Consider the following 21,970-nt stretch of genomic DNA (forward strand, 5'->3'; position numbering starts at 1 on the left):
ATCCCTGAGATACAGACAACTAACTTTAGATTTCAGCAAACATGACTTAAGTCCTAGCTGTGGCATCATTCTGATCTTGGATTATTATAGACTCTGAAAGGTGAATGGAAATATTCGGAGACCATGACGATTTATCTTCAAGGCAAAAGCAAAGTAAAACAAGAACACAAACAAGTTAAATTAATAGATTCAAACTTCTGTATAAATAACAGCTGTGCTCCTAATCCGAGGCTTCTGAAGAGAGGTTACAGAGTTTGTGGCAGAGACCCCTGGCAAACAACACGATTTCTAAAATAGTAGGGGGGCCACAGCTAGTCAGCGACTGGAAATGTCAACTGAAAAATGTTATTCCTCCTGCATAAACATTGAGACACTACCTAAAAACAGAAGAAAATAACCCCTGCTGGAAAATGTCATGTTATTATAAGAGACCAAACAAAATCTGAGATTTGTGAATGTGGCCCTTCATAGTCCTACTAGCTCATTCAAACTGCCCATCATTCCATTACAAGCCATGTTGTGTTCATCCTTAAAAGTGCTGTGCTCTGTTAGCATCAGCCCTATAGAAATAAATGGAGTGGTGGTTACATGTGTGCATGTCACTCCATTCACCTGGTGGTCTCAGGGGGTTCTGTTCGCATGATCACTGGGGGTCCCTGCTGTCAGACCCCCAAGTGATCAGTCATTTTTTACCTTTTTTGGGGGGGCCACCCATTTAACAGGCACAATATTGCAGTTGACATATGAAGCACTGAAGATCCTGTGATGTCTGAATGCTATAAGGGTACACTGAAATGCATCAGATTTGTTACAACTGAAAATTGGTTCCATTTCTCTGAATGGGGTTGTTTTGGCAGTTGGCATATGAGGGCCCATTTATTCCCACCAGCGTTTCATGGGCCGGCCTAAGTAAACTTTGTGTCCTGCTACTTGCGTCAAAAGAGGCTGGCACCTCTTAATAGACTACTTGTATCTGGTTGTCTCTTCGCGTGTCAGATTGAAACCTACAGCAGAGATGATCTGGAAGGTTTCAGCAATAATTTAAGCCAGTTTTGGCATAAAATATAGTAAATTTGACTTGCCACACATGGCCACATCCCCAACACTAGGACCACACACCTCTTGAAAAAGTGCAGGACCCAATGCAGGACTTCAAAAAGTCTTTTGTATACCACAAATCTGGCATACAAAAGATAATGGGTATGACCCGTGGATTTCTGCAAACCCCATTCGGATGAATGGAACAGTGACAGAAATTTCTGCAACAATTCTGCTACCATTTGAATGTCCACTAAAATCCAATGTCCATGAACGGATTTGATTTGCGGAATCCGTGTGTGGCACCTGAGCACGAGATCCGCAAATCAAGCCGCCCATAGAGAAGCATTGAGCGTCTGCACTTCTTTTAACAGATTTGTTTTCATTTGATTTGTGGATGGCACGCGCGGATAATAAATCGCAGCATGCTCCATTTACCGCAGATCACGTGCGGATGTGCTCCATTCATCTCTATGGGAGCTTACGATCCACAGTACATCCCCAAATGCATTTGCGGATGCACTGCAGACTTGATCGTTAAAATCATTTAGGGAGGTAGGGTTGCGGATTTTGTGCGCATGGAAAAAAGCCCTGCAATAAATGAATAATCAATTTATTGATGACTTGCAGTGAATCCGCTGGGTAAATCTGCATGAAAAATCTGAGCGTGCCGTGAACATGAGGCCTAAGTCTTGCGTAATTACTCTGCGGTAACTGCATGTGGCTGAAACCCCACAGTCACCCATGGCTGCATAATTTTGCAGGTAATACTGCTCTTTTAAAAGCCTTATATGAAGTCCACATGAATAGTGGATTCTCTTTCTTTCTTTCTGCATATCTATGGGGCTCCCGGTAGCTCCATATATCCAATAGGTATATGTTGAAGCACAGCGCTTCTCCATTCATTTTCAATGGGACTGCTGGAGATAGCTGAGTGCTTGTACGCTGCCATTTCCATCAGCCCCACTGAAATGAATGGAGAGGCAAAGCACATATGACCACTAGTCCCATCCACTGCGGATGTGCGCAGTGAGCCCAAAGTGACAGAAGAGGGGGGTCTCAGTAGGGAAACCCCCACCAATTAGATTTTCATCACCTATCCTATGGATAAGTTATAGAAGTCAGTCTTGCTACAACCCATTTAAGGTATGCTGTGAATTGAATTGTGTATGCACCTTTTGTACGCCAGACTGTCTACTTTACAGGGCTTCAAACATCGGCTAAGATCACGTTCGATACACAAAGTCTCATTCATAACATTGAGATACAGGAACAGTCTAATTGGTCTGCTCTACTTACCTGTACTGTAGCGCTAGCCGCAGGGCAGTTGCGTTCGATTCATATTTCCCCACCAGCATGCTCATTCTTTCGGCATTGCTCTTACACTCCTCCAGTGTTATCGTCAACAAATCATTCTGGGATTTTAAGTGCTCAATTCGACTGCAGAGAAAAGATCAATATTTTTATCCTGCCATGTAAATCACAGCTTGTTTTTCTACTTTTCCAGAAGACTGCATTGCACTGAGAGCAATAAATACAGCAGAGTATGCTGAACCTGAGATCAATAAGCACTTAGGTGCAATAATCATAATTATACTGGCCTATTGTTGAGAAGCACAGTTCAACATAAATTTGTACAAAAAGAGTATTCATTTTGAAGAATAGCTTCTATAGCTGTTCCATCGCTGTAACAACGTATTACAATTAATATTTAATTTGCTAGTCTGTAATTTGAAGCATTTGGAAAAGCAAATTCTATAGGACTTTATTACAAACCATCTAAATACAACAACCAGCACTCAGTTATATAAAATAGAATAGTTAGGTCATTCCATGTACAAGAAGTCTGTACTGTTGCGTGAACAATTAGACATGCTTGCAACTTGGTCACAAACGCTGCATCTATAAGGAAGCAAGGCCAGTTGTACATTTGAGGAGGAGAGCCAAATACACGATCCCCCAGGGAGGTATTGAAGTTGATTCATTGATTGACAAGATATCCAACAGAAGTTTACTTGTTAAAAAAATGTTAATGTGCAACTAACTTCAGCATACATAGTCAAAGTTGCCTAAGCAATGTCATATGTCCCTAATGAATATATGGGCAACATTCTTTTTCACCCAAGAATTTGGATTTTTCTACAACCCCAATTCCCAAAAAGTTGGAATGCTATGTAAAATGCAAAAAAATAAAAAGATACAATGGTTTGGAAATCTTATATAACCATATTTTATTCACTATACAACATATATCCATATTTGAAAGTTAGACATTATTCTATTTAATTTAAAAAAAATGTAATTAGAAATTGATGACACGAACCCATCTCACAAAATTTAGGACAATGGAAACAAAAGGCTGGAGAAGTACTGTATATACTCAAGTATAAGCTGTGTTTTTTAGCACATTTTTTTTGTGCTGAAAAAGCCCCTCTCGGCTTATACTCGAGTCAGGGAAGGGTTAAAAAGAAAACCTCCATACTCACTTCCCAGCCGGGGTCTGTGTCCCCGGCGATGGTGTGGAAAGCTGCTTCAATGTATGTATTCCCGGCAGCAGTGCAGTAAGCTGCTTGAATTCTCCGCGCCGTCATTCCCCGCCATCCTCTCTGCTCGGCTCTGCGATCAATTGCCGTCAGGCTGTGATTGGCTGTGAATGAGCCCCCCGCTTGGCTTTCAAATCCCCTGCTGTAAGTGCTGTGATTGGATGTATTGCCGGCCAATCACAGCCGGCGCTTAATCCAATCATATTGCTTACAGCGGGGGATGACAGAGCCGAGCAGAGAGGATGGCGGGGGATGACAGCGGAGAGAATTCAAGCAGCTTGCCGTACTGCTGCCGGGAACACAGAAATTGAAGCAGCTTTCCGCACCGCCAGCTGGGAGGGGAGTATGGAGGGTTTTTTTTACCCAGTATATACTCGAGTATAGCTCGGCTTATACTCAAGTCAATAAGTTTTACCAGTTTTTGTGGTAAAACTTATTGACTCGGCCTATACCTGGGTCGGCTAATACTCTAGTATATACGGTAAGTGGTACTAATGAAAAACAGCTGGAGAGTCAATTTTAGCATGACTGTGTATAAAAAGAGTAGAATCTCTCAAAAGCAAAAAAGGTTAGAGGGTTCACCAATATGTCAAAAACTGCATCTAAAAATTGTGGAAAAACTTCAGAAAATATCTCACCTTCTACAGTACATAATATCGTGAAACGATTCAAAGAATCTGGAGAAATTAATGTGCACAAGGGACAAGGCCAGCGGTAAATATTAAATGCTTAAGGTCTACGGGCCCTCAGGCGTCACTCAATTAAAAACCAGCATGATTGTGTAATAGAAATCACTGCATGGGCTCAGAAATACTTCCAGAAATCATTGTCTGTGAACACAGTTTGCCATACAATTCACAAAGGCAAGTTAAAGCTGTATCCTGCAAAGAGGTGTCCATATATTAACACAATCCAGAAACACTAGCATGTTCTCTGGGCCAAAGCTCATTTAAAAATCTGTTGTGCAGTCAGATGAATCAAATGTGAAATTCTTTTGGTAAACCATGGACACCATGTCCTGTGGACTCTAGAGGAGATGAACCATCCAGCTTGGTAACAGCGCACAGTCCTGCATCTCTGATGGTACGGGGTTGTACTAGTGCCAGTGGCATGGGCAGTTTACACCTCTTACAAGGCACCATCAATGCTGAGCAGCATATAGAGGTTTGTTCCCATCCAGAAAGGAAAGCCTTGGATATTTCAGCAAGATGATGCTAAAACACATACTGCATCCATCACAACAACAAGACTTCACAGAAAAAGAGTGCAGGTGCTGAACCGGCCGCCTGCGGTCCAGACCTTTGACCAATCGAAAAAACTTGGCGCATCATAAAAATGAGAAATTCAGCAAGGATGACCCAGGACTGTTGAGCAGCTAGATTCCTACATCAGACAAGATTAGGACAACATTCCTTTCCCAAAACTCCAGCAATTGGTTGTTTCCTCACTTCCCAGAGGTTTACAAACTTGTAAAAAGAAGAGTGGATGCTACACAATGGCAGACATGGCCCTGGCCCAACTTTTGTGAGATGTGTTACTGCCATCAATTTCAGTTAATTTTTTAAAAAGATGAAATGGAAAAAGGTTTCACTTTCAACTTGTGATGTGTTCTATGTTGTATTGTGAATACAATACGGTTAGATGAGATTTCAAAGTCATTGCATATTTTTTTTACTTTACATTTATTACATTTTACACCGAGTCACAACTTTTTGGGAATGGAGGTGGTACAAGACACACAATCAGGTCAATACAATACAATCCAAGTTAGGATAATAATCACAAGTCTGATGTGGATATAGTTATGGACGCAGGGTCTTAAATATATAATATTAACAATAAAACCGCTAGTTACCTGAACAAAATTTAGTCCACATTTCTTATCCTGAAAACTGGTGAAAGGCCAGTCTACAATTAACGTCTAAGCATGCAACATCTGTATGTAAATATCCTAACTGTCCAAGCATTGTACAACTAGGACATATATATATGTCAACCACATTAATGGTCAATATTGCTTCATAGCACTGTGCCACTAAAAAGACTAGGGTGGCACTTTGTTAGTACAATCCTAATGAAGCGACAGAGAGTCGGAATATTTAACTGCATCAAAAACTGGTAAACAAAACAGTTTCAAAGTAGGCCAATATACCAGCTGATGGCAAGAAAAACACAAGAATAAAAATGGAGACCTTTGTTTTTGGGGCTTACAGCATGATGTAGATTAAAGGGAACTTATTTTGTCAGTTTCTTTATAAAAATACCTGGATAATCACTATTTTAAGTTTCCCCTGCCGCATGTAAATGATACAAAGTGGCTAGGGGGGGCTGGACAGTTTCTGCTAGCTGCAGGTTTTGTCCAAAATCCCGTCGCTCTCTTCTTCTATAACAAGGATGATGTACAGAGCATTGCAAAATCTTATACTTCATGCCATGATTTAGCATACCGGCACGTGTCCATTTTGTTCGCAGTTGTGCCGTGTACATCTATGCATGTGCCGGTCAGCTAAATCCATCACAGGAGACGAGAGGGGCAGAATTTTAGGCAAAACCTGCAGCTAGTAGAGGTGCTCCGGCCCACCCACAGGACCACCTTGCATAATTTACATGCAGCGCCGGAAACTTTTAAACAGTGATGCTTTTGTAAAGAGACACTGCAAAATAAGTTTGGGGAAAAGATGCTGGTTGGAATTGGAGAGCTGTGTTTAGTTTACTTGGCTGAAAAGTGATGACAGGTTCCCTTCAAACAAACCACACAATATTTATCATTACAAATGGGAGAGTGGGAGGAGGGTTTATTTTCTTTTATAAATTAATTCAGTTAAATTTGTGAATTGAATTGCAAATTGAGGGAAAAAAAACACAAACTTTTTTTTTTTAGGTCTCATGCCCACGGTCGGGTCGGATTCCAACTGCAAAATCTCACTGCGGAATCAGACCCAGTGCCGGTCAGAGACCCTATACTCACCTGTCCAGATCCGTGGTGATTGTCTCGCTGCTGTTGACGTGGATTCGCGGCGACTCGCTGCTTGACGGACGGTTGCCATTGACTGCAATGGAAGCCGTCTGTGCGATTTTCCACACTGAACATGCAGCGATATTTCCCCGCAAGTGGGAAATCGTAGTTGATTTCTGCTCGTGGCACAGAAGAATCTTTTAACATGGCATGTCTATGGATGGACATTGCTGTGGAATTTGCGGCGGCTGTCTGGCCGTGAATCCTGCAGCTGTAATCCATCGGTGGGCATTGGGACCAAATCTATTCTAGTTTTGCCGATTTTTCTCTTAAAGTTTAAAAGATTCGGGTCTTGCTTTGATATCATATGAAGGCCTAACATATGCTGCAAAACTAGAAATTATGAAGAATCAAATATAAAAACATTCACCCCACCCCTAAGGTCCCAGACGGGGTTATTCTGTACAGAATTTTGTATTAAGTGTTTGTAACTGCTGGTTTTGACTTGCAACTACTAATGTAAAGTAATGACCAGAATGTTCCCATCTCAATAGGGACTTAGCATACATTGCTGTAAAAAAAAAAAAAAAATACAAAAACATTACATTTTGATAAGGACATTCAGGCGCCAAAGTCCTTGGTCGTGAAGAGGTTAACCTTTTATTTTACACTACTTGTAAAGTTCTGCAGACTACGTTGGCACTATATAAAGATTATTTTATATGAGGTACATTTCCATTTGCTCTTTGAAGCTTTGTCTAAAACACTGTAAAATTAAAGCTGCCATTTACACCAGCATGCTGGAAACAGGAAAGAACATGATGCCATTACCCGAGTGAGCCCATACCGAACAACTTTTCATTTTTTGTGCGTTTGGCATGGTGCGGGGTATGGCTTAATTTGTCCCAATGTTCCTAATAAAAAATCTGGCATGTTTCTCCAACTATGAGCTTTGTGCTTAGAGATGCTGCTACATCTTAGCAAAACTCGATGTATTGACCCACAAATATTGCAGCAGCCGTACACACTCTGTAAAGTCATTAGCTCTCTTCTGAGGATAAACCTTTAAATCTCCTCATTTCTTCTCACCTGTAACCCAGATGGTAAGAATGATATGGCTCTCACTCACAGATTAAGAGCAGATTTATTGCTGCTCAAGAGAGCTTTTCGGATGTTCTCTACCTGTATATTACTGATTGCCAGACGTAATAGCTTGTTGCAAACGATTCCATCTGGAATGCGTGCAAAGGTTTCCAAAGCAGCAGCTCTCGGGGAATAAAGGCACAGTTTTTACAGTTACATGTGCTCTCTACAGTAAACGTAAGTGATATTACGGCTATCGCAGAGTGCAACAAACCTAGCCGGCAATCACTGATCATATATCTGCAGCATAAGATGAAATCTGTCTTCTCTAAATGTCGCCTGAGAATTACATTTTCAAACAAACTAAATATTTTCGGGTTGACATGCTTTCCAATATCTGCAGATTATTAAAGCACATTTGCCCAGACCAGGAATAAAGAAAGATTTTGTCTTTTCTCTTAAATATGGCACTTGGCAACAGATTGAGGAGATTTATTAAGGCAATTTCTCTAGTTTCCTGCCAGTCTTCTTGAGGCCTCCTGGCACTTAAGCTGGCACAAATGCTAGTTGTTTGTGTCAGTTAGAAGTAGAGATTTTCAAGTAGCACAAGGTTCCTGGAAAAGAAAAAGTATCCGTAAACACCAGCAGGTACAACCTGGTCTTGTCCAATACCACGCATAATTCCCATACAGTGCATACTATACGTATGCAGAGCGGTATGTACATAAAAGGCTCCTGCGCATCCAAGTCTGTCACAACGGCCACGATGCAGAGAATTTAGTCCAAAATCATTGATACTAGAGGTCTTCTAGTATTAAATAAAGATCAACTTCTAGCTACTAGTCAGTGCTGTGCTCTTTCCTACTGCTGCATATACATTTCCCATCTATTGGACCCAATGGCCTACCAAAATTGCCTGCTAAAACTTAACCCATTCCCGCTGCAGGGCGTAAGTTTACGTCCTGGGAGCGGGGTACTTCCCGCAACAGGGCGTAAACTTACGTCCTGGAGATAGCGCGGGATCACATATGATCCAGCGCTATCCCGCAGCGGGAGCCGGCTGTCAGTCACAGCCGGCGTCTCGCTGCAGCAGCGGGGGGACATCGGAGATGCGCCCGCCACTTTTAACCCCTTCCCTGCCGCGATCTAAGTAGATCGCGGCAGGGGAAGAGTTCACAGCGGGAGCGCGGCTCCCTCTGTGTCTCCGGCCGGAACTCGCGATGTCATCGCGAGAGCCCGGCCTGTCACCATGGCAACAGGACGCCAGACACTGGCGTCCTGTATTGCCTATGCCTGAGATCGCTGTATGAGCGATAAGGCATGGGAGAGCAGTAGCTCTGCCATGCCTTATGACAGCGATCATCAGGGCAGTGATTAAAGTCCCTCAGAGGGACACAAACAATGTAAAAAAAAGAAAGATTTAAAAAATGAATTTAAAAAAATGTAAAAAAAAAAGAGTAAAAAAACCATTTTTTATGCTTTTTCTCAGATTAGCATAAAAAAGGTAAAAAAAAAATAAAACCCCACATATTTGGTATTGTCGCGTCCGTAACGATGCGTACAATAAGATGCACATGCTTTTGACTGTGCACCGAAAAAAACGCTAAAAAAAAAAAGCTAAAAAACTGAGGCAAAATGCTCATTTTTAGCATTTTGCCTCACTAAAAACGCAATAAAAGTGATCAAAAAAGTCGTATGTACGCTAAAATGGTACCAATAAAATCTACAGCTCGTCTCGCAAAAAATAAGCCCTCATAGAGCTCTGTACATCAAAAAATAAAAAAGTTACGTGACTTTGAATGCAGCAATTTAGAATAGAAAAAAGATTTCCAAAAAAAGGGTTTTTATTGCAGAAAAGTGGGAAAACCTAAAAAAAATGTTAGAATTTTGGTATCGTTGTAACCGTACCGGTCTGCAGAAAAAATGGAAAGTCTCATTTATGCTGCATGATTAACGGTGTAAAAAAAAAATTAAAAAATCTATGGCAGAATTGATGCGTTTTCTCTCTCTGCTATCATTAAAAAAAAAATAAAAAATTTACAATATAGTCTATGTACCCAAAATTGGCATCGGTAAAAACTACAGTTCGCCACGCAAAAAACAAGCCCTCATACGGCCGCGTCCACGGAAAAATAAAAAAGTTATGGCTTTTGAAAAATGGAGATGGAAAAATACCAAAAAATCGCTTGGTCCTCAACGCCAAAATAGGCCATGTCATGAAGGGGTTAAAGGGGTTGTCTCACGAAAGCAAGTGGGGTTATACACTTCTGTATGGCCATATTAATGCACTTTGTAATGTACATTGTGCATTAAATATGAGCCATACAGAAGTTATTCACTTACCTGCTCCGTTGCTGGCGTCCCCGTCTCCATGGCTCCGTCTAATTTCGGGGTCTTCTTGCTTTTTTAGACGCGCTTGCGCAGAAGGGTCTTCTGGACGGTCCGGGCACGAGCGGTGTTCTGGCTCCGCCCCTTCTACGCGGCATCGCGTAGCTCCGCCCCGTCACGTGTGCCGATTCCAGCCAATCAGGAGGCTGGAATCGGCAATGGAATGCACAGAGCCCATGGTGCACCATGGGAGAAGACCCACGGTGCACTATGGGAGAAAACCGCAGTGCATCCCTGGGAAAGGACCGGCGGCCATCTTGGGAGAAGAATTTTATAAGTTCATCTTTCATCACATCGGTAAGTAGCAAGCGGTTTAAAAACCGCTTTAAAATGCTATTTTATGCCACGGGGGTGACAGGGGGAATGGGCTAATGTAAAATTTTGATGTTTGCCGCGAGACAACCCCTTTAACCTTTATGACTATAGATTTAAAATAATATATGATCTATACCTAGCCCACTGGTATAAATTAGATCTATCATTCATGTGTTAGACCACTACTGCAGACATATGCCATTAATATGGCACCATCAGAGGGTTTGGAATTTTTGGATCCTAAAAGCCCAAATCCTCTAATGATACTGTACTTACGGTAAAACGCGTCAGGTTTTTATAATCAGCTATTGCGCTAGTAATGAGACCAGTCTGCAATAACGATCTAACACATGAACGATAGATAGATCTAATATATACAAGGCGTGGGCTGTAATTTTTTAGCTACATCACATATTATTTTAAATATATAGTGACTAAGGGTACGTTTTAGCAGGTGACTTAGGTAGGCCATTGGGTCCAACGGACAGAAAATTTATACATAAAATTTGGCACCAAGTTTCCTAGGTGTCTAGAGAAAACCTTTCTATTGCTGAACATTTTACAACCTGCTGTGTTTGCTGTCCACCACATTTCCTCTACTAGAACAAGACCTGGGTTGTTGAGTTGCCACTTGAGTTTCTCTCCTGTGGTATATAAAGTTATGTAGACTATGCATAGATGGAAAAATACAGATACGCACATGAAGGAGATTTTAAGCAATTTTTTTAATAGATTGTTCTTACCTATTTAACCTCTCAGTCTCTACCTCAAACTCTCTAATTTTGCTCTCAGATATGGCAGAACCATGCGAGTAAAGAGTTTGGAAGATTTCTTGGATATTGGAGCAATCTTGTAAGGAATGGGCCAAGTGTTCAGCCACACTGCTTGATACCTAAAAATCATAATAAAAATAAAAAAATTAAGTTATTTAGAGGAAATGTTTAAACAATACAAAGAACAGTACGGATATCTGTACATCATACAATCCCTAGATACACACCCCAATACTGCTGATCTCTGAGCCAAGAACTGGTCTCTCTGAAGTGGAAGACTCCGATCGAGTCTTCGACAATTTCACACGCTCTGCAATCTGCAAGAAAAAAAAAGCACAAATAAGCCATTATTTCAAGTACACCACTTTGCCCTAATGTAAAAGTGATTTATTTCAACATGATCAGCACCAATATTAATAATCCATCAGTGATTTGCTTTTGATCCTAACAGGTTTTCAAAACTTCCAAAAACATTTTATTTACAGTAAACCTTTAGGCTAGACCTGATTGCTACCCTGATTAGGATTAAGGAGTTGTCCAGCTTCTAACTACAATGCGACTTTGCTTGCAATACCAAGCCAGGACACTGCAGAGAGAATGGAGGTGTGTGCTTCCTACATACAACAGTCTGTTTTTAAGGGCATTGGCCCAGCAAGCAGCTTATCCATGGGTGTCCCAGATATACAAGTTATATACCTATATATTTATATAAGAATCTTAAATTTTTATTTTAATAGCAGTTCCCAATTAAACAAGGCCTCTCCTTTCACATATATCTGAATATGGTGTAAGAATATTTTCTTCCATTGTAAGAGTTACGAGAAGTGTACAGAGAACGGACGCGTCTCGGGTAATGTTAGGCCCACTATCTCACCTTAGCAATGGGAATGTCGTTACTGCTGCTGCTTGTGCTAAGCTCCCCAGTGCTTGGGTTAACTGGTCTACTTGCTGAAGTGAGCCGACCAGGACTGGAAGGACCCGTTGCCTGAACACTCTGTAGTCGTGTCTGCAGCTCCCGCACCTAAAATGGAAGTTTATTTGCATTATGTAATAGTTATATAATTCAAAGACCTTCACAACACAGCATAATTAAAGTATGTGGATGTAAGGAGAATAAACCCTTCAACCTGGCCAGGAATTTGTATTACAGGTTTGGGTGTACTGGATCACGGTGACCACAGATTAGGGGTAAATATTGTGCAAGGTGCCAGCAGCACAATGTTCAATGCTAGGCAATAGAGATGCATGGTCACAAACAGGACTTGATCCAAGGTCCAAAAACCACATAAAAGAAGAAGTGTGACAGCATCAACGGTGCAAACAACCACTTCTTTACCGTATTCCTCCCAGATGAAAAAAATTACAACATTTCAACTCCATGCGTTTTCGTCAAGTCTACATACTTGACAAAAGACTTGGAGTCAAAACGTCATTTTTTTCGTCTGGGAGGAATAAAGTGGTTGTTTGCACCGTTGATGCGGTCACGTCTCTCCTTTCACAGACTAGGGGTGTCACATGGAGAAGACATATAGGTGTTAAAGATGAAACGTGAAATGCAGCATGATTTCTGCAACTGAACATTCCTCCAAGCACTTGTTTGCCTGTAAAAGGACCAAAGAACGAGAGAACACTTGTTTCCTTATTGTTCAGTTTCAAAAAGCATAAAAATGCTCACTGATGGGCCGTACATGTCTACATGAAAACCGGAGGACTTACAACCAGCCTATAGGGTCAAACAATCATTTGTTACCATATGCAGATTCTCAGTCTGTGTAAAGGAAAATGAAATGAGCGCCGATCAATAGAGTTTCGATCTGCGCTTGTCAAGACTACACCGAGAATTTGACCAATCTAAAAAGACCATTAGGAATCATAGTTTAGTGAATGAAAGAACCCTTTAACAGTCATGGGCTTTCCTTTTTACCACCTTTTTGTCCACTAAAATGCACCTTAAGCCAAGCACCCGTCGGCCCGTGTTTACTCTGAATGGCGGCAGGCAGTCAGAAAAGATCTCCGTCACGCTCTACCTCCACTCAGCGAGGAAGTATTACTCATGTGTGAAAATATGGGAACGATGATTCTTGGGACGGCTGTTGGGCACTTATGAGCCTGACAGTCGTCTCGTGCAAAAGTACCCCAATGTTGACTTGTATAATAAAAATTAGTGAGTGCAGCCGTAATATTACGTGCTGGGAAATCGTATGTGATAATACTCTTCTTTAATTACAACATTTTCCAGTTGTTTTGTATTTTTCGGTCTGTACAGGACAGTGGTGCTACATAATGAACATAATTACTCTACTGCTTTCCATAAAAAGTTATACACTTCTTTATGGAAGCAATAGAAAAAGCTAGAAATTCCTCTGGAGGAAAATCATGACTCATGGACAGTGGAACAACAACTATTCTCTGGCTACATGGCATACTCGTGGTCTTTTTATTGACCATTTGACCCCTGCAAAACTCATGTGCAATCCTGGAGAGGCCCCATTTGCATGATACATTTTTTCAGAGGAGCATTGCATGGCCTATAAAGCTGGCAAATACGTATGAGAAAATGGTTGCCTAAAATGGCTGCCTTTAGCCATTTTTAGTGTCCATTGGGTGCAAAAATAATTAATGAGCATTAATAATGGCTGATGGCAGACTATAGTCTCCCAAAGATATGATCCAGGCTGTAAGAAAGCTTTGGGCAACCGCTCACAAAATTACAAGTATATGCCATGATCGGCTAAATTCAGCCAATCACGCCATTGTTTGTTAGCCATGGACTGTAAAAAAAAAAAAAAAAGAAGAAAACAAACAAAAAAACCTCTCTTGTAAGCGTTTTTCCTGTCCAAAGCAGGGGCTCCAGTTACCACTTCTCTGAGCCTAGCAGAAGCTGGTAGTGATCATGTGCATGCTGCCCACTGGAACCAACCTAGTCTATTCATAAGATTAACGAGGACTGAAATACATATTAATTTAATTTTACTAAATTAAGAAATCTGGCCTTTTTGGATTTTGTTTTCCAAATGTCACCAATCCCATTAAAAGGGTTTGTACTTTTGTACCTTTGCACAATTCAGCATACACATCTATGGGAAGGACCCATCCTGACCTCCATGGTTCATAAAAATAAGGTTAGAAGTACAGGATTGCTAGAAGGACCATTGGCAGAATACAAAAAAGGAGGAAATAACAGCATCAAAAAGATGAGTAAAGGCTTATTCATTTTCCGTTAAGCATACATTGCAATAGATTGGTGGGATCATTCGTATGAATGATCCTGAGGCTGATCGATATCCCAAATGTATGCCTACTTGTCTCTTGCCAAAAGTAGAAACAGTACTCCTACCAACACACATCAAAGGCCTCTCAAGCAGTCAACCAGAACCCTACTGTACTCTGATAAGAAGCAAGAACCCCAAAACAGATGTATGTACATGGGTATCTTTTCCTTATAGAGACAATTCTGATTTGGGCTTATACCCTAAAAGGTACCTTTACACGGGACGACTGTGGGGTGCAAAACAGTCGTCAACCGACTATGGCTCCTGTGGCTTTACGCACATAGACGTTCTGTGAATAGAGGAGAAGCAGGACAGAGATTTCTTCCAGCCGTCCACTTTCACTCACTGCAAACAGGCAGTCATTCATACATGAACTGCCCGTTTATACAGGCCGGCAGTAATTCGGTTTTTAGTTCTGCTAAAAACCAAGCGACTCCAACAAACGAGTGATTTATTGCTCAGTGCCCTGCGGGTGTCTGCTTGTCAGCGGTGTGACCATCACCCGAATTTGCTGTTCTTAACATTTATTCGAGATATAATCGACTTGTGTAAAAGGTACCTTTAGTCAAATTGCAAGGCCAGTTAGGTGGTCACAGAGTTTGAGTGAAGCTACTTTCCAACAGGTGGCGCTGCAGAGGCATTTCCCAATTGCATATTTCTCTATGAAAGGCTCTCTGAATATTTTTCCTTATATGTGATATACAGTTAGGATGCAGACAACCACTTGCTGCCGCAATATAGATCACAGGGGAGTAAGATCCTCGTGGAAAGGAAGCCTTCCTATACATTTATGACTTGGACGATCCGACAACTGGTGGATTGTCATAGCATTGTCTCTAAATTGTAGTTGGTGTCGGGAAGGACACAATCTCCACCTATATTTCAGAGTGCATCATCTTCTAGTACAATTCCACAAGCTACACAGTTGAATGTGTCTCGCAATCTAATCTAGTTGTGCTTTTCATTTCCAGTACCAGAGGGCTGTGCATATAATGGAGAATCTTCTCTTGCGGTTAGAGGGGTCCTCGTCACATTTTATATATTATACATACGTAGTATATTTGGTTTCTGTATTGCTCCCTGCGCAGCACTACGTACAACAATAAAAATGTTCTATGTATATTTTTGTCTGCCTGGCTTCTCCCATTAATAACATTTTATTTTTCCAGATCCCAACTGACTCTATATTTACTGTGCAAACTAATGAATAATTAAGAGCCGCTACATAATAAGGAAAAATGATTGCATTTGTAGACAAGTGTTTGCTGGGAACAAAAATGCAGAATCCACAATGAATGACTCCGTTGCAGACACCCATTGACATAATACAGATAAGGAGATAGAAACAAAAGGCTGAGAGAGGACCCTCAAGCAATTAGCCAGGCTTCAGAGCCTGATTAGAATTACAGCTCCTGACTTTGCACTTGTGTGTACCTTCACCTCTCATCAGTCACATGAGCCCCCGTGATAAGAGACTGGCAGGCAACCAGAAAGCCCGGCCTCAGGAGCAGTGATTGATGACAAGCTGAATTTACTCTAATCTCATAAGTAATGGATCACAGCCAAGACGCAGAAAAGCCAGCCTGAAAAAAGATGCTAATAGACAGGTGGAATAAACTCGGGTTTTCTAGCAGTTGATACCAAAAATAGAAGGATCCTTCTACCATACAATGGGCTATCCCAATATGCAATATATACTTTTCATTCTTAATGAAGCAGTATAATAAAACTCTCCCCCTTTGCCCGGTATTGGTCCCCAACCAGTTGCTCCTGAGGCCCTTGCACGCGGCTCCCTAGCTCTTGCTGGGTACAGGTACTATTTTGCACCAGTGTCACCAGCGAGGTCATGGCATTGGTAGAACATCGTGCCAGGGTCGAAACAAATGGCAACTAACACTGGAGTAATATTTCTTGGTCATATACTTGTGTTGCCCTCAGACAGTGCAGTTAAATCCACAGGTTTAAGCTGTGATTTTTTATGCGGTTTTCACCCTAAGGGATCACTCACACCGCTGTATGGGGGCTGCGTATTCCGTACATAATATGCATATTTACTGCATATTTTAATCCCCATAGCCCTAAATGGATGTATTACACACCAAATGAGGACATGCTGTTTTTTCCCCCATGTGTATAATACATACTGAAAAAAACCCCAAAAAAACACGTTTGAATAGCCCAATGTAAGTCGTTGAAAAATACATTGATAATACGAAGCGCCCGTACGCTCTTATGAGTGAGCCTTGACAGTATTGAAAACTATTGCAAAAAACGCAAAACCGTATCCATTTTTTTCAATGCGATTTTAAAAGCACCTAAATTGCACCATCAGGATACAGTCTTAGGGCTCCTTTACACGAGCGTATTGTCACCGTGTATTATGCATGCGCATTTCCTGTGTGTAACACGTAGTGAATGGAGGCAATGAAAGTCTATGGACTTTTATTCTTCCATTCACACCTGCGTTTGAACTTCAATTGGACACTGCAGAAAAAATAAATTGCAGCATGCTCTATTTCTGCTGCAGAACAAATGGGCCACGATGAATACAACTCTGCGAGATACTAAGAGCAATGTACACATACGCCCCTGTAAATGAGCCCTTAGTACCTACACATAATGCATGATTTTAGATACAAGTGTTACCAACTGCCATGAATGCTCACAATTTAGGGCTCATGCTCACAGGCGGATTTTTGCTGCAGAATTCTCGGAGGGCGTCTGCCCGTGGATTCCACAGCAGTGTCTGTCCATAGCATACAATGGAAAACGGATTTTTCATGCACATGAGCGGTAACCAGTTGCATTTTCTGCTCGAAGATGAAAAATCACAGCATGCTCTATTTGAGAGCATTTTCCACGCGGATTGCTTCTATTGAAGTAAATGGAAGCTGTCCAATCCGCGGCCCTTCCGCAATCAACATTGCGGAAATGCCGCAGTGACCGCGGCATCGCCCAGCGACGGTACGGGGAAATCTGCACTGTACATGTGCACTGGCAGCCCATCCGAACATAAGAAAAGGTATGCAGGGTCGCCTGCAGGGGGTACAGGCGGATTCCATGTGGGATTCCCCACGCAGCATCCGTGCATGCCCATGTGCTACCTGCCAAGCTGTACCTGGACCTGCAACTTAAGCCCAACAATTAACGGTAAACTGCAAGCACTAGCAGTGGCTGCTAACATGCAATAGCACCCGTACGCTCTATTTATGTACTCTGCATGCGGGTTTTCACGTATTATTCTGTAATTGAAGATTTTTAAAAGGGAACCTCTCAGACAGGAAATGGTGTCTGATCTGCAGGCATCATGGTATAGGGCAGGAGCAGACGGATATTTAGATTTGTGGGAAAAGACTCAGTATGACTTGTACTTCATTCATTTAAATATCTGCCCTTCCTAGGCTTAGAGGTCCAGCGTGCAGTCTGGTCAGTGAATGACAGCCTTCCCTGCATGATTGTTAGTTGGGACCGCCCACTGGACCTTTAAGACCAAAAAGAAAAAGGTTTAAACTAGCAAAATACAAGCTATACTGACTCTTTTTCTATTTGTACTATATACAAGTCTGATCAGCTCCTCCTGTTCTATAAGTTGCTACCTGCAGATAGGACAGCATATACAATGTTACTTGTAAGTAGACTATTACACACCAAAACACACTAAAGAAAATAAGACGAGACTAGAGATGAGCGAGCACCAAAATGCTGGGGTGCTCGTTACTTGAGTCGAACTTTCAGTGATGCTCGAGAGTTCGTTTCGAGTAACGAACCCCATTGAAGTCAATGGGCGACTCGAGCATTTTTGTATATGACTGGTGCTCCGCTAAGGTTTTCATTTGTGAAAATCTTAGCAAATCACCAAAGTCATGTAAAAAACACAGAAATAGATAGGGCAGGCGAGGAGCAACATGCAGGGCTGCATTTCGGGCTCCGAGGTCTCAATATTAAGCCACAATAGTGGCAAGAGTGAGACCCCCCCCTCCCCCCCCCCCCCGCACTGTCAGCATAACGATCGTTCTCCTCTGCCACAGCTGTAACAGCTGTGGCAGAGAAGAACGATGTTAGCCCATTGAATTCAATGGAGCCGGCAATACAGTCGACTCCATTGAAAGCAATGGGCTGCCGGCGAGCGCGGGATAAATTTTCGGGAAGGGCTTAAAAACATAAGCTCTTACCTGAAAAAGAACGATTTTAGTGTAAAAAAGAATAAAAATGCAGGCATTCTGCCGCTGCTGCTGGCGACTCCATTGAAGACAATGGTCCGCTGGCACATCTGAATTCTTTTTCAGGGAAGGACTTTACATATAAGCCATTCCCTGGAAATGAATTAAAAGTGATTTAAAAAACAAAAAAAAAATAGATGCTCACCTCCCTTCAGCTGCCGGGGCACAGCCGCGTCATTCAGCTGAGAGCTGCGCTGAGCCAATCAGAGGCAACACTCACTCACCCATTCATGAATTCATGAATGGGTGTGAGTGAAATTTTTCTCTGATTGGCTCAGCGCTGAGCCAATCAGGGGCATGTCTGACTCACACCCCCTTCACACCCACTGCAGGCCAGCCGCGCTGAACTCCGTCTGCCGGGACAAGGTGAGTATATATATATTTTTTATTTTTACACATTTCTGGATGAATTGCAGGGAAGGGCTTATATATTTAAGCCCTTCCCGACAATTCATCCCGCGATCGCCGGCAGCCCATTGCTTTCAATGGAGCCGGATCCATTGAATTCAATGGGCTAACATCGTTCTGCCGGGACAAGGTGAGTATATTTTTTTTTTTATTTTTACACATTTCTGGATGAATTGCAGGGAAGGGCTTATATATTTAAGCCCTTCCCGACAATTCATCCCGCGATCGCCGGCAGCCCATTGCTTTCAATGGAGCCGGATCCATTGAATTCAATGGGCTAACATCGTTCTGCCGGGACAAGGTGAGTATATTTTTTTTTTTATTTTTACACATTTCTGGATGAATTGCAGGGAAGGGCTTATATATTTAAGCCCTTCCCGACAATTCATCCCGCGATCGCCGGCAGCCCATTGCTTTCAATGGAGCCGGCTGTATTGCCGGCTCCATTGAATTCAATGGTCAGTGCTCGTTTAATCGAGACGAGTACCGCGTGGTGCTCGTCTCGAGTAACGAGCATCTCGAGCACCCTAATACTCGAACGAGCATCAAGCTCGGACGAGTATGCTCGCTCATCTCTAGACGAGACGCATTAAATTCTCTGTTCTGGTTGATTGGAATGGTAAGAGTTTTCCTTAACACTTCAATATACTATACAATACTGATCCGTGTAATGAACTTACTAACTATGCACTTAAGGGGCCCTTTAGATGAGCCGATTTACTGTTTGAATGAACGAGTGAGGCCATCGCTAGCTCATTCGCTTGCAGTCTGTTTATACAGGCAGATACATTGTTTCTTTCAAACGAGAAATCGTTCAGTCTTTCACATTTGTTGTATAAGCCAATGAAAAGGGACTAAATGAGCGCTATTTACACCGAACAAAAAGTGAACGAGCCAATGATGATTTTTATGCCTGCATAAGATGAACAACGAGCAAAAAACAAGTTATTGTTCATGTCATTCGGTCATTGGTTTGCATTTAGACCAAACTGTAATCGTTCACTTTTGCTTGTTGGCACGATTTATTAACCGATAAACGTTCTGTCTAAGGCTGAATGCACACGACCGGGTTGGATCTGCATGCGGGATCCCGCTGCGGAATCCGAACCGATGCCGAGCCGGTGACCCCAGCGTACCTGTCCGCAGTAGTCTTTTCTGTAATGCGGATATGCTAGCCGATGCACATGCACAGTACAGAAATGTCATTGCGGAAGGGCCGCGGATCAGATGGCTTCCATTGACTTCAAAGAAAGCCGTCCGCGCTGAAATAGGACATGCTGCGATTTTCCATCCACATGTGGAAAATAGCAATTGATTTCTGTTCATGCACTTGGAAAAGTGATTTTCCATAGCCTGTCTATGGGCAGTATCTGCTGCAGAATCAGGAGGCGGACACCCGCTCCGGATTATGAAATGCAAATATGCCTGTTTTTTTTTCGATTCTTCACTTTTAGGATGAAAGTGTGTTTTTTTTTTAAATCACAGACTCCATTAGTCTTGGCTATACGCATAAATTCAACTTAGTGTTTGTCAATCAATCGTCAAGGCTCCTTCAAAGATATTCTAAAACCTAATTTCCAATTTGTTTTCCCTTTACGGTATGGTTCCATGATACGGTAAACCGCATGCAGCTGATAGCTCACCTACAATGGCCATCTTATCGGCAAAACCTTCTGGCCATTGGCTGCTGTGGGTTGGGTTTCAGTTGCATGCAGTTTACGTGTCATAGGACCATACACTTAGGGTGCAACAACGAACAGTTCTACCGTGTTTCCCCGATAGTAAGACACCCCCGATTGTAAGACGTATCGCAGGTTTCAGGGGGGTCGGCCAATGTAAGCCGTACCCCGAAAGTAAGACATACCGTATATACAGTGGAGAAAAAAAAAATCATTACTCACCTCCCCCGGCGTTCTGTCGCGCTCCGGCAGGATGTCGCTCGCTCCTCGTCCCCGGCGCAGCATTGCTTTCTGAATGCGGGGCTTGAAATCCCCGTCTCCAGAAAGCTAACACACACGCCGTCAGCCAGTTACAGCCATTCAATGACATCATTGAATGGCTGTGATTGGCTAAAACACACGTGGCTTCAGCCAATCACACTATTCAATGACATCATTGAATGGGTGTGATTGCTAACACACGTGCGCCTTCAGCCAATCACAGCCATTCAATGCTGTCATTGAATGGCTGTAACTGGCTGACGGCGTGTGTCAGAAAGCAATGCTGCGCCGGGGACGAGGAGCGAGCGACATCCTGCCGGAGCGCGACAGAACGCCGGGGAAGGTGAGTAATGATTTTTTTTTTTTTTACACTTTTTTTTTTGTATTACCGGCGTTTTTCCAATATAAGACATACCCCGAAAGTTAGACATAGTGGGGCTTTTGGGGATAAAAAGAAAGTAAGACACTGTCTTACTTTCGGGGAAACACGGTAGAAATAGTTTTGCCATGATAGCTGAATATATCTGGTAAATTATCCGTTATCCCTTGCTGACTGATAAACTCATAATATGTGGCTCCCAGGTTTGATATACTGATATAACCTTGGCTTAGTCTCTCATTCATCCGCACATTCTCTCCATCTCCAAGTTTTCAATAGTACAACAGGGTAAGAATGCTTCCCCTCTCTTGACAAATCCTCAGCTGGTTCTTCCTATACTTTAGTATGCTCCATATTAGTTTCCTTTCTATGCCTTTATACTGCATTATTACCGGATTTCCACTACCATACAACCTGCTATTTATATGGTACCATCAATGGCAGATGTACACAACGGTATCGATAAACGCATGCATGCATGTGTATCCCATTTAAAAGCATGCTTTTTTTAAGTACTGCATGGCTCAAATAGTATGTGAACTTCGCCTAACCTCATTAATTCTCCTTGCCTCGCAGTGATGGCAAGGAGGAAGAAAAAGACCTCAAGGTGATAATTTCTTCATGCATTAACTTATTACTTAACCTCTGAAATTGT

At 42.2% G+C, this 21,970-nt stretch overlaps 1 protein-coding gene across 3 annotated transcripts in view; it reads right to left on the minus strand.

Annotated features, from left to right (window-relative positions):
* The window catches only part of MCC (MCC regulator of WNT signaling pathway), a 283,211-nt gene that overhangs the window by 30,342 nt on the left and 230,899 nt on the right, over positions 1-21,970 (minus strand). For all 3 annotated transcript variants that reach the window (XM_066603069.1, XM_066603071.1, XM_066603070.1), the window contains 4 exons: positions 11,971-12,117; positions 11,324-11,413; positions 11,067-11,215; positions 2,338-2,478 (listed from right to left, as the gene is read on the minus strand). In XM_066603069.1, coding sequence (XP_066459166.1) covers positions 2,338-2,478; positions 11,067-11,215; positions 11,324-11,413; positions 11,971-12,117 — 527 coding nt within the window. The remainder of the gene's footprint in view (positions 1-2,337; positions 2,479-11,066; positions 11,216-11,323; positions 11,414-11,970; positions 12,118-21,970) is intronic.

This window comes from Eleutherodactylus coqui, chromosome 5, assembly GCF_035609145.1.
Source record: "Eleutherodactylus coqui strain aEleCoq1 chromosome 5, aEleCoq1.hap1, whole genome shotgun sequence".
Lineage (NCBI taxonomy): Eukaryota > Metazoa > Chordata > Amphibia > Anura > Eleutherodactylidae > Eleutherodactylus > Eleutherodactylus coqui.